General features: G+C 46.4%; 1 protein-coding gene and 1 long non-coding RNA gene across 2 annotated transcripts in view; one reads left to right on the top strand and one right to left on the bottom strand.

The window, feature by feature from the left end:
* LOC310753644 overlaps positions 1-10,603 on the top strand; it is a 62,114-nt gene extending 51,511 nt beyond the window's left edge. Inside the window, exon 2 of the long non-coding RNA XR_014543417.1 lies at positions 9,845-10,603. This is a non-coding gene — a long non-coding RNA (uncharacterized lncRNA). The remainder of the gene's footprint in view (positions 1-9,844) is intronic.
* LOC310753304 (scaffold attachment factor B1-like) overlaps positions 8,726-12,161 on the bottom strand; it is a 38,164-nt gene continuing 34,728 nt past the window's right edge. The window contains exons 20-21 of the mRNA XM_083594444.1: positions 11,993-12,044; positions 8,726-9,200 (exon numbers count right to left, since the gene is read on the bottom strand). Of these exons, the coding sequence (XP_083450570.1) occupies positions 9,071-9,200; positions 11,993-12,044 (182 nt within the window). The 3' untranslated portion in view covers positions 8,726-9,070. The remainder of the gene's footprint in view (positions 9,201-11,992; positions 12,045-12,161) is intronic.

The raw sequence follows: 12,161 nt of genomic DNA, 5'->3' as shown, positions 1-12,161 counted from the left end.
TTGAGGCAAAGGCATCACAACACAGGAAGGGTCCTGCACAGACTTGTTGAATTCGAAGGCTGCAGCTTGGGCTGGTGATAGTTGAGTTCCAGCTCCTTGCTGCCAATACTGGGCAACTGTGGTGTAGCATTAAAAACATAATGTATGGGGTGTTAGGGGAGGGGATAGTACCTCCGGTGGGGGGGGGGCAGTTTGTCCACCTTTGGTCGCTACCCTGCACTCAGCTCTCACCTGTGGCTCCTAGAAGCTGTCAGCAGGTGACAGCGGCCACAGTCCCAAGAAATGGCTTTGACTGGCCAGCAAAACCAGGTGAGGGCAGCCAACAGGCCTCAAACCCTCAGTTCGTCCTAGGAGGTTTAGATTCTAGTATAAGAGGCATCTGAACGAAGTTCCTTTGCAAGAGCATGGCCTGAGCTGTCCCGCCATTTCTCTTCAAAAGTTGTATTGCTTTCTCCTAGTAAAAATGTTTTATGAGCTGCATACTATTTTTGAAGGGACGCGGGTGGCGCTGTGGGTTAAACCACAGAACCTAGGACTTGCTGATGAGAAGGTCAGCGGTTCGAATCCCCACGACGGAGTGAGCTAGGGTGAGCTCCCGTTGCTCGGTCTCTGCTCCTGCCAACCTAGCAGTTCGAAAGCACGTCAGAATGCAAGTAGATAAATAGGTACCACTCCAGCGGGAAGGTAAACGGCGTTTCCGTGCGCTGCTCTGGTTCACCAGAAGCGGCTTAGTCATGCTGGCCACATGACCCGGAAGCTGTTGTTAAAGGCAGTCCTAAAGATCTTGGCGATCGTCAGGAAATTAGGAATGTGTGAACGACCCAAGAGCCCCATTCAGACAATAACACCAGTACTCTTCTATTTATTTAATCACATTGTTGAAGTTTAGATCGCAGGGTTCAAATGGCTCTTATGAGAATATTGCAGGAGCATTAAACTCGAGTGACAATGGTTGTTAAAAAAATGATTATTGCAGTATTTTTCATGCAGTTTCTGGAGCCTGGATAGCTCCAGAACACCAAGGTTGCAGGTTCTAGCCCCGTATAGGACAGCTGCATATTCCTGCATTGCAGGGGGTTCAACTAAATGATCCTCAGGGTCGCTTCCAACACTACAATTCTGTTTCTGTTTCCTAGTCCAACCCCATAAGGTAAAGGTAAAGGGACCCCTGACCATAAGGTCCAGTCGTGACCGACTCTGGGGTTGCAGCGCTCATCTCGCTTTATTGGCCGAGTGTTACGGTAAAAATCTGGGTGCGAGGCTGCTCTGCCACCCAGCTCGTCCGACTAAGTCCACGGGTCCCTGCGGAGGAAAAATGAGCTCAGCCGGAGACAGGAGCAAGCTGCAGAAGATCCAAGTTTATTGCGCAACAGGTTCAAGGCGAGATTGAACAGCGAGAAAGGGGTGACATAAACTTTTGAAACTTCCCTCCATGTCCCAGAATACAGTGCAAAATACATCCCAGTTACATCATGAATACATTAAAGAGAGGTTGGCTTACACAGATTACATCATGAATACATTAAGAAGAGGTTGGGGTTACACAGGATTAACATATGGAGGAGGGAGGGGGGAATATGCAGAGCTGGAGATATGCACAGATAAGCACATCCTGATGAGAAGACAATGGTCCATGTACTGGCATTTCCTGGAGGAAAGGCTTGGCAGAGTGATTTGACAGGATTAGGGTCTTGACACCTTGCTTGAGGGATTATGGAGGACAGGGGAGGTGTGATGGAGTCCTAGAGAAATTGAGCAAATTGGCACGTTGATTTTATATGAATTTTATAGATTTTAGTCCCTTTTGACATTGACAATTGGAAATAAATTGATATATTGTAGCGAAGAAGAAGGTGAAGAAGACATGCCCCCCCCCTTCCGTATCACCGAGGAAGCCGGCGTACATCTTCCGGGTCATGTGGCCAGCATGACTAAGCCGCTTCTGGCGAACCAGAGCAGCACACGGAAACGCTGTTTACCTTCCCACCGGAGCGGTACCTATTTATCTACTTGCACTTTGACGTGCTTTCGAACTGCTAGGTGGGCAGGAGCAGGGACCGAGCAACGGGAGCTCACCCCGTCGCGGGGATTCGAACTGCCGACCTTCTGATCGTCAAGTCCTAGGCTCTGTGGTTTAACCCACAGTGCCACCCGCATCCCTACATTGTCCAAACCCCTACATTGCAGGAATCTCAACTAAAGCGTTCATGACCGATAGCCATCCAGCATCTGATGCCCTGCTGTTACCAGACTGGTCCTTTTCCCACTTCACCTGGTTGGGTGCTGTGTCATCTTCAGATGGAGCTCAATAAGCTGGTGTGTGTGTGTGTGCTTTGGCTGATGCTGGAGACACAGGCTTCCCTTTGCTCTGTTCTGGCCCCAAGTGGTACGACTCATGCAACACATTGGTGACTAATATACACACAATAATTACCAAAATAATTATACATTCTTTATCAATCTTCTGAAATATACAAAACCTTGTGCAAAGCCACGGAGGCTTACAAACTACCCAACCTAAGATGAACGTATAATGTCTGGTTTCAATGGATTTTTCAAATGCTTAAGTCAGTCTTTTGTTTTCTTTCTCTTTTCAGGTAAGTTCATGAAAATACCAACAAAGGGTAAGTTTGGTGTTGTTCACAATACAGTGGTACCTCGGGTTACATACGCTTCAGGTTACGGACTCCACTAACCCAGAAATAGTGCTTCAGGTTAAGAACTTTGCTTCAGGATGAGAACAGAAATCGTGCTCCGGCGGCGTGGCAGCAGCAGGAGGTCCCATTAGCTAAAGTGGTGCGTCAGGTTAAGAACAGTTTCAGGTTAAGTACGGACCTCCGGAATGAATTAAGTACTTAACCCGAGGTACCACTGTACTGAGAGATGCTAGTGAAGTTGTAGACAGGGTGCCGGCGTTTTGCACCCGTTTCACCCTGGCAGTCCAAGTAATGAAGAGGTCGCTGTTTGCCCCCGATGGGGTCCTTCTATGGGGTTTGCAGGTAGCCCACTCCCAAGATATTTTTCCGGGCTTCTTCAGTGGTCTAATCTCAAAGCCTTGATACGTATATTGATATTCAATTTCATAAAGAATACTATTTATTGGCTTAAGCTTAAGAGATTGATTTGCTTAGCAGCTGAGGAGCTCAATAAGCTGGCGTGTGTGTGTGCTTTGGCTGATGCTGGAGACACAGAAGCCCTTGCTCTGTTCTGGATCCAAAGCTATGCGGTTTGGGGTTTTCCTGGAAACCTCCTAATGGGGAAAATCTACTGGCGTGTTAATGCTGTGAATCCTTTGACCTTATGCTCAGGCAGTATATACAAGTAGACAGAAAACTTGTGTGTGATTTACTTACATGGTTACAGCTTTGCCCAGGTGGTGTGAAGATAAATGATGGAAAGGGAAGGAACAGTTGGAAGAGGTGGTCCCGAGATTGTGATAGGAATTTTGAGGTCTTAGATATATGGTAATGTTCATAACCGCACGTACATAGATCAGCACAGGAAGACCGACCTGAAGCCATTTTGATTCCTATACTGAGCAAATGTTTTCTCTGCAAGGTCAAAGTGGAAAAGTCTCCCCATTGTCTTTTCCTTCACAAATCCTGTCTGAAGGGTATGTCTGTGTTTGAATAGGGTGTGAGCCTGTGACCTGGCCCAGGAACTAAGTATTTATCATTACAAAAGACTGGCCAGGCTCCCCAGGCAATCCAATCAAGTAACCTACCAGACAGGAGATAAACAAGTACAAGAGAAAAACAACATTTAAATTTCTGTTTAGACCGCCTTTTCTGTGATGTAGGTATGATGTATCTGGGGGTGGTCTTAGGTTACACCCCTTCTGTGATGTATGTATGATGTTTCTGGGGGTGGTCTTGATCTACAGGGTGGCAATTTCAAAAGTCTTTGTAAGGCCTTGCACGCCATTTTTCTGGCTCCTCCTCCTTCTCCTGCGTGTGAGGGGAGCACCCTGTTGCAACAGTTCAATAAAGATCAGGCTATATGCAAATGCGGAAACAGGAACCCGATACTCTGGAGCATGTGTTCTTTTCCTGTGATTTTGGCAGTTATGCCAGAAGACAATTGTTTGAGGCCCTAAAATTTAATAGACAGATTATTACACAACCAACTGTTCAGGACCTGCTGGCGGACAGCGATGATCAAATTACTGTTATAGTGGCTGAATTTTTGAGTGCTGTCCATGAAGAAAGAATGGGCCATGATAGAGAGACTTAGTGGTTCTTAATGGTAGGTGATGTTGCTGTGTTGTATTATATTATCTATGTACATCGATTTATTTTTTGGAGTTAAGAATAGGACTGGGATAAATTGTGTTCGCTGAGCCCGTATTTTATACAGTCTGTATTTGATGTTTGTTTGATAATGTGTGGTGTGCTATGCCTAATAAAGGATTTTGAATTAAAAGATCAGGCTTACTAGCTGCTTTGCTTCTCAATATTCTCTGGTTGGCCTGCTTTTTTCTCCTACCAATAGGGAACCTATGTAAGGACTCTATATGGGCTCTTGGATACCCCATAAGGGGAAAAGGGCAGAGTTTGTTTACAACAAGATCTCCTGAGATTTCATATGACCTGCCTGGAACCCGGTAAGAAAGGCTTTAAAAAGCTCTCCCTGTGCTGTTTTCTTGGTAAGGAAAGTTTTTGAGCTCTGCGCCTTGCTTACTGGGCTTTGGGAAGATTGCGTGAGGCCTCTGGAAAGCTCTCGCAGCTTCCCAGAGGTCTTGCATGACCTCTCCAGAGCCTATTAAGTTAGGGGCGGTTCCAGGGGGTCTTATTGACTTTGGGTCAGCCTCCATTGACCTTCATTCCAAGGAAACCGAAACCTGGGAAAGTTCAGGCACTGCTTGGGAGGGCAAGAATACTATTGCGTGTGCAAAGCACTGCATTGTTCAGCTTTGCCTTGTCTTTCACCGTTATGGTGAAAATGTGGCCCTTCAGGATTCCCACAAGACCACACCCTTCAGTGGCATTGAATCATAGAATCATAGAATAGAATCATAGAATCATAGAATAGAATCATAGAATCATAGAGTTGGAAGAGACCACAAGGGCCATCGAGTCCAACCCCCTGCCAAGCAGGAAACACCATCAGAGCACTCCTGACATATGGTTGTCAAGCCTCTGCTTAAAGACCTCCAAAGAAGAAGACTCCACCACACTCCTTGGCAGCAAATTCCACTGTCGAACAGCTCTTACTGTCAGGAAGTTCTTCCTAATGTTTAGGTGGAATCTTCTTTCTTGTAGTTTGGATCCATTGCTCCGTGTCCGCTTCTCTGGAGCAGCAGAAAACAACCTTTCTCCCTCCTCTATGTGACATCCTTTTATATATTTGAACATGGCTATCATATCACCCCTTAACCTCCTCTTCTCCAGGCTAAACATGCCCAGCTCCCTTAGCCGTTCCTCATAAGGCATCGTTTCCAGGCCTTTGACCATTTTGGTTGCCCTCCTCTGGACACGTTCCAGTTTGTCAGTGTCCTTCTTGAACTGTGGTGCCCAGAACTGGACACAGTACTCCAGGTGAGGTCTGACCAGAGCAGAATACAGTGGCACTATTACTTCCCTTGATCTAGATGCTATACTCCTATTGATGCAGCCCAGAATTGCATTGGCTTTTTTAGCTGCCGCGTCACACTGTTGGCTCATGTCAAGTTTGTGGTCAACCAAGACTCCACATCACCTCCTCATACGCCTGGCTGCAATGTGCGCTTAAATCAGGGGCCAGCAAACTTTTTCAGCAGGGGGCTGGTCCACTGTCCCTCAGACCTTGTGGGGGGCAGGGCTATATTTTGAAGGGAAAAAAAACCCCCATGAATGAATTCCTATGCCCCACAAATAACCCAGAGATGCAACTTAAATAAAAGCACACATTCTACTCATGTAAAAACACCAGACAGGCCCCACTAAATAACCCAGAGATGCATTTTAAATAAAAGGACACATTCTACTCATGTAAAAACATGCTGATTCCCAGACCGTCCACGGGCTGGATTGAGAAGGTGATTGGGCCAGATCCGGCCCCCGGGCCTTAAACAGTGACACCACCATGGCTTAAACAGTGACACCACCACCAGCAGTGGGGAGGTGAGCACCGGCACAACAGCACGAGTGTCGGATTGGTGCCACTGCTTAGCCTACCGCGCACCAATTTCTCCACGGCCTGGCTGCTCCGGCTCCCTTTGCAGCACATTGGGAAGCCAGGTGAGCAATGCGACCTCCCCCAGCTGCTACACTCTCTCTGCCCCTGTAGAAACCTCTGACCAGTGTCGGGGATTTTGCTTCTGGCCCTGACCGACGTGTGGCCTTTGGAAGGTTGCCCACGAAGGACTGCGGTCCTGGAGGTGGAGCATATTTGCCACCCTCTACCGTACGTGCTTCTCTGGCATGTTTTATGTATTGTTATAGGACTGGGGTTTGGGCTTGGTGTCCGAGGGTCACTTCGCCTCCCCAAACCTGTCCCCAAATCTACCCAACCTGGTCTTTTCCTTACATGCCAAGCAGGAGAAACATGTCAGTTTTTGCAGAGACACTGGGTTGTATTCCAACATGAGCCGTACTCAAGAGTAAGCATTAAAATGTGACTTAGGTCTACCAATTTCAATGGGTACTCAGTGATACGGAAGGGGGGAGGCATGTCTTCTTCACCTTCTTCTTCGCTACAATATATCAATTTATTTCCAATTGTCAATGTCAAAAGGGACTAAAATCTATAAAATTCATAGAAAATCAATGTACCAATTTGCTCAATTTCTCTAGGACCCCATCACACCTCCCCTGTCCTCCATAATCCCTCAAGCAAGGTGTCAAGACCCTAATCCTGTCAAATCACTCTGCCAAGCCTTTCCTCCAGGAAATGCCAGTACATGGACCATTGTCTTCTCATCAGGATGTGCTTATCTGCGCATATCTCCAGCTCTGCATATTCCCCCCTCCCTCCTCCATATGTTAATCCTGTGTAACCCAACCTCTTCTTAATGTATTCATGATGTAATCTGTGTAACCCAACCTCTCTTTAATGTATTCATGATGTAACTGGGATGTATTTTGCACTGTATTCTGGGACATGGAGGGAAGTTTCAAAAGTTTATGTCACCCCTTTCTCGCGGTTCAATCTCGCCTTGAACCTGTTGCGCAATAAACGTGGATCTTCTGCAGCTTGCTCCTGTCTCCGGCTGAGCTCATTCTTCCTCCGCAGGGACCCGCGTACTTAGTCCGACGAGCTGGGTAGCTGAGCAGCCTCGCACCCAGATTTTTACCGTAACATCAGAAAAGAACCACTGAAATGAATGGATTTGAGCTAGTTGTGCTGACCAATTTCCATGGGTCTATTCTGGGAAGGAGTAACACTGGACACTGTCTTCAACTTTATACAGAGGTTTGCGCTTCGGAAAGATCCTGCTTTAGACAAGCTCCACACGTCCCAAATTGAAATACTTTATTGTCACTTGTACAACTTGTATACAGTGAGATTACACGAGCACCCCCCACTCAGCTTAAGTCTTAATTCCCCTCGTTTACTGACGCACACCCACCAAACCCCAAAGTCAGTTGCCCTGTTGTTAGCTTTTCATTCAGCAGCCTAACAGCCCTCGGATAGAAGCTGTTCTTTACCCTGTTGGTACGACTAGTCATGCTTCTATATCTTCTGCCTGAAGGCAGGAGATCAAGAAAGTGCTGGCCAGGGTGTGAATCATCCCTGAGAATTTTCTTCACTCTTCTTCCGCTATTTCATCCAGTGGCTTTACGGGACAGCCCATAGCATCTTGTGCTGTATTCACCACCCTCTGTAGGCACTTCCTATCAGATGATGTCAAAGCAGCGTACCACACCGTGATGCAGTATGAGGTCACTTACCCAAAGCAGCCCACTTGAATCTGAAGCACACCACTACTGTGTATGCGTTCAAAATTATTGCCTGCTGAACATGTCACCAGACAAGCAATATATAAGACTTGTTACTCAACAGAAGATCTACCATATTTTTCGCACCATAGGACGCACCTTGTTTTAGAGGGGGGAGAACAAGGGAAAAAAATTCTTCCGCTCTCTGCCCAGCGCCCCTTCAGCGAAGCGGCAGGAGGCGCTGCGCAGAGAGTGGGAGAATTTTCCCCCTCTTGTTTTTCCGCTCTAAAACAAGGTGCCGTTTAAGGTGCGTTCAGGCGGCTACCTTGGAAGGTTCCTTTCGACCTGCTCTTTGGGGCTGGCGGGGGGAAGCCCACCACCAGCCCCAAAGAGCAGGTCAGGGAGCAGCGGAAAGGCGCAGCGGAGAGGCTCCTGCCATAGCCGCGCGTCACCTCTCCAGCCGGGAGAGGGTCGCGGGGGGCTGCTTTAGCCCCGCGCGCGCTCTCCCGGCTGGAGAGGTGATGCGCGGCTATGGAGGCTCCTGCCATAGGGTCGCGGGGGGCTGCTTTAGTTACCTCTCCAGCTGGGAGAGGGTCGCGGGGCTATGGCGCCTTCGCTCCATAGGACATTTCCCCTTCATTTTTGAAGGGGAAAAAGTGCGTCCTATAGAGCGAAAAATACGGTATTCCCAGTTCCATCAGGAGCAAAAAACTGATTTCAAATTTAAGACCGCTCCATTCATCCTCCTATTCTCTAATTTTGATTGCAATTCCAACACCCCTCCTCAAAATATGCAATTTGGGGGTGGGGGGTGGGGAGAACCAAGATCATGCAAAAGACTACCAAAAAAAATCAGCTACCACGTCATTGTAAACTGGGTTTATTTATTTATTTATAGAAAATGGAATGCCCCGTAAAAGAAACATTTTCTTTTAATGAAGGGGGGAGAGGAGGGCAAGTTTGTGTGTGTGTGCGTGCGGAGGGGGGGAGGGTCACGTACAGAAAATACACGTTACCAAAAAAACCCGAATGGCTTTTGTTTCTTTCACATATTGAGCTATGAAGTAAAACGATGAAGGTTAACTTAAAAGTCACAGTCAGTGGTACACTGGGGGTGGGGGTGGGGAGGAGTAGCAGTAGTGTGTGTGTGTGTGTTTTCCCCCATCTGTTGCCATTTGTACAGTTAAAAAAAAACAACAATGCTGGAACATTCAGTAGCGGCGGCTGAAGCGAGGGTCGCCAGGCCTGCTTCCTCTGTCTTGTCCCGAGAAACCTTCTCCTTGTGACTCTTCGCTGTGAGACGCCTGGGCTGGCGGGGCACTTGGCAAGAATCCTCCCCGCCTAAGGAAGGGATCACAAACCAACATAAAACAAACAAAAGTTTTAAAAAGGTAAGTTGGAAACGGAGCTGTTGGACTCCAAAGTTTGAAAAAATTGTCTAATTTATTGTTGGAATGGCATACTAAGGATGAACAAGTTGAATCCGTAACGATAGACTGGGCAAGAGATGTGGGACACAACACAATGTTTGAAGACTAGGAAAGATTGTGGAAGGAAGGGGTCAAGTTCACAGCATGTACGGTGTTAAAGGAAAATATTATGGAAAATGATGTATAGATGGTACTTAACCCCTGTAAAATTAGCAAAGGTTTACCACAACAGTGATGTTGGAAATGTAAAGAAAAGGAGGGTGCCTTTTATCATATGTGGTGGACCTGCCCCAAGGTGAAAGACTTCTGGGAGAAGATTTATAATGAATTGAAAAAAATGTTGAAATATACCGTATATTTTGCTCTATAAGACTCACTTTTTCCCTCCTAAAAAGGGGAAATGTGTGTGCGTCTTATGGAGCGAATGCAGGCTGCGCAGCTATCCCAGAAGCCAGAACAGCAAGAGGGATTGCTGCTTTCACTGCGCAGCGATCCCTCTTGCTGTTCTGGCTTCTGAGAATATTTTTTTTCTTGTTTTCCTCCTCCAAAAACTAGGTGCATCTTGTGGTCTGGTGCATCTTATAGAGCGAAAAAATACGGTACATTTATTAAGAAACCAGAGGCCTTTCCTCTTGGAATAACAGGTTTGGAATTGCCCAAGAAAGATGTTAGATTGTCTTTGTATGCCACAACTGCAGCAAGAATTGTTAGCTAAGAACTGGAAAACACAAGAAGTCCCAACAGTGGAGGAATGGCAGATGAAGATGATGGATTTTTCGGAGCTAGCCGACCTGACTGGAAGAGTTCGTGACCAGAAGGAGGAAGAGTACCAGGAGGAATGGATGAAATTCAAAGACTATTTAGTTAAATATGTTAAAATAACTTAATTGGAAAAGCTTCCAAATATCAAATAGGCTTAGGATTTAAATATGTAATGTTAGGAATTAATATGTTTAAAGCTAAAATAGAAAGAAAGAAAGTGATTAAGTTAATTTTATGAGAAAATTGGTTTTGGAAAACTTAAAATGATATACACTGAAATTCAACTAGGGGGATTCGAGGAAGTCACTTAACAACGTCACTAAGATTGGTTTAAATACGGTTAAGATTTTTGTTTGTTTACATTTTTGGAAAATCAATTTTAAAAATTGGGGAACAAACAAACAAATAAAAGTTTTTGCATATTGCCTTGCATCTCAGTCTGCCAGGACTCAAATCTGCAGCGGGGTCCTGAAGCTTTGGGGGATGTGTGGGAGGGGTCCATCTGAGCCATAGCTGTCAACTTACAGATTTGAAAATAAGGGACCAGCAGCCTTGAAAATAAGGGACCAGCAGCCAAAATAAGGGATTTTCCGGGCACAGGTCTGTTAAACTTCTGAGCCCCTCCAAGCCAAAGGCAGAAAACCCAGCCAGCAGCCAAACGAAGCCTCAAGCGGTGGTTCCCACAGCGCAGCAACCCGGCAAAGGGGATGCAGCAAGGAAAACCACCGTCACCTCTCCGCTGGGAAGCGCTGAGCAAAGGAGAGTCCCCAGGCAACGCGGCCGATTTGATCGGCACAAAGCATGCAAGCTCCAGCCCCCAGTCGTTCTTAGACTCCTTATGGGGTGAGCAACGCAGCCAAGCAACACAGTTGGAGCCTCCCTCCTCCCTGGCCGGCAGGGAGGGAGGGAGAGGAGCTGCTTCCTTTGAAACCCGGGAAATTTAAGGGACATCATCAATAAGGGACAGCAGCGGGACACAGCGCTGGGATAAGGGACTTTCCCGCCAAATAAGGGACAGTTGACAGCTATGATTTGAGCACCAGGTGCAGGGAAAGTGGCAAGGAAACTCTTGCCCTCGTGAGCAAGACTGGGTCAAACACTTAACAGCGTAAGATGAACCTTCTGGATCAAGCCAATGGGCCCATCTAGTCCAGCCTCCTGTTCTCAGAGGCCGACCAGACGCCCGTGGGAAACCTGCAAACATGAATTGAGCCCTCTCTTCCCTACTGCAGTTTCCCGCACCTGGAAATCAAGTTTTTGACCTGTGCTTGTGCACAGTATTTCTCTTTTCTTTAAATAAAGGTGTCATAAGCCAAGGTGAACATGAAATAGTTAAAACTGAACTTTTTTTTAAAAAGAGAAATCAACACTGTGGAACTCGAAAGGAGCAACAGCAGCAGTGGGGCTGTGGGTTTGTTTGGCCTTGCTGGAGGAGGAGGTTATGCAACAAGAACTGTCAACTAGATAACGCTCAGCCAGAAAAGGAAATTAAATGGCAGTGGCATCTCTAGTGCCACCAGACCTCACAGGATGTGTGTGTAAGGCAGCAATTAGGTAACGCAGTGCCAAAAAATAGTCACTCTTATTAGTGAAGCCGGGAGGTAGATTTGGAAAGAGTTGTTCTGAGATCGGGGTGGGGAGAGCAGTCGGATGCAACACAGAACATGAAAAAAGACAAATGTAGTTGCTTTATTACTTACTTTAATCTTTTAAATGTTTTAAATTGATTTTTTAAAACTTGTTTTAAACTTGTTTTATTATTATTATTATTTTTTAAACCTGATTTGAGGGTTTTTGTTTTACAATCAAGCTGTGTGTAAGTCTCTTGAGTCCCCGTCAGGGAAAAGGCAGGGTATATATAAATATAGAACAGTAATAACAACAATTATTAATTTTACGAAGTAAGTAATTCTGAAGGCAAGGCTGAAAGAGGGTTCTTACCCAGACATTCCGCCTCGATGAAAGATGTGGCCACGCCTCCCTCTGCCCCCACCTGGGGAAAAACCAAGAGGAAGTTTAAGGGCAGGGCACACTAAATACACCTGAGATGTTCTCAGCCTAGTTTATCGTGTTTTTCTCCCTAGAACCACAGCAAAAAGGCCAAAAAAGC

This window comes from Podarcis filfolensis (genome assembly GCF_964270895.1).
Source record: "Podarcis filfolensis genome assembly, chromosome: 18".
Taxonomy (NCBI): domain Eukaryota; kingdom Metazoa; phylum Chordata; class Lepidosauria; order Squamata; family Lacertidae; genus Podarcis; species Podarcis filfolensis.
The sequence above is the reverse complement of the archived record's forward strand: the minus strand, read 5'-3'. Positions and strand labels throughout refer to the sequence as shown.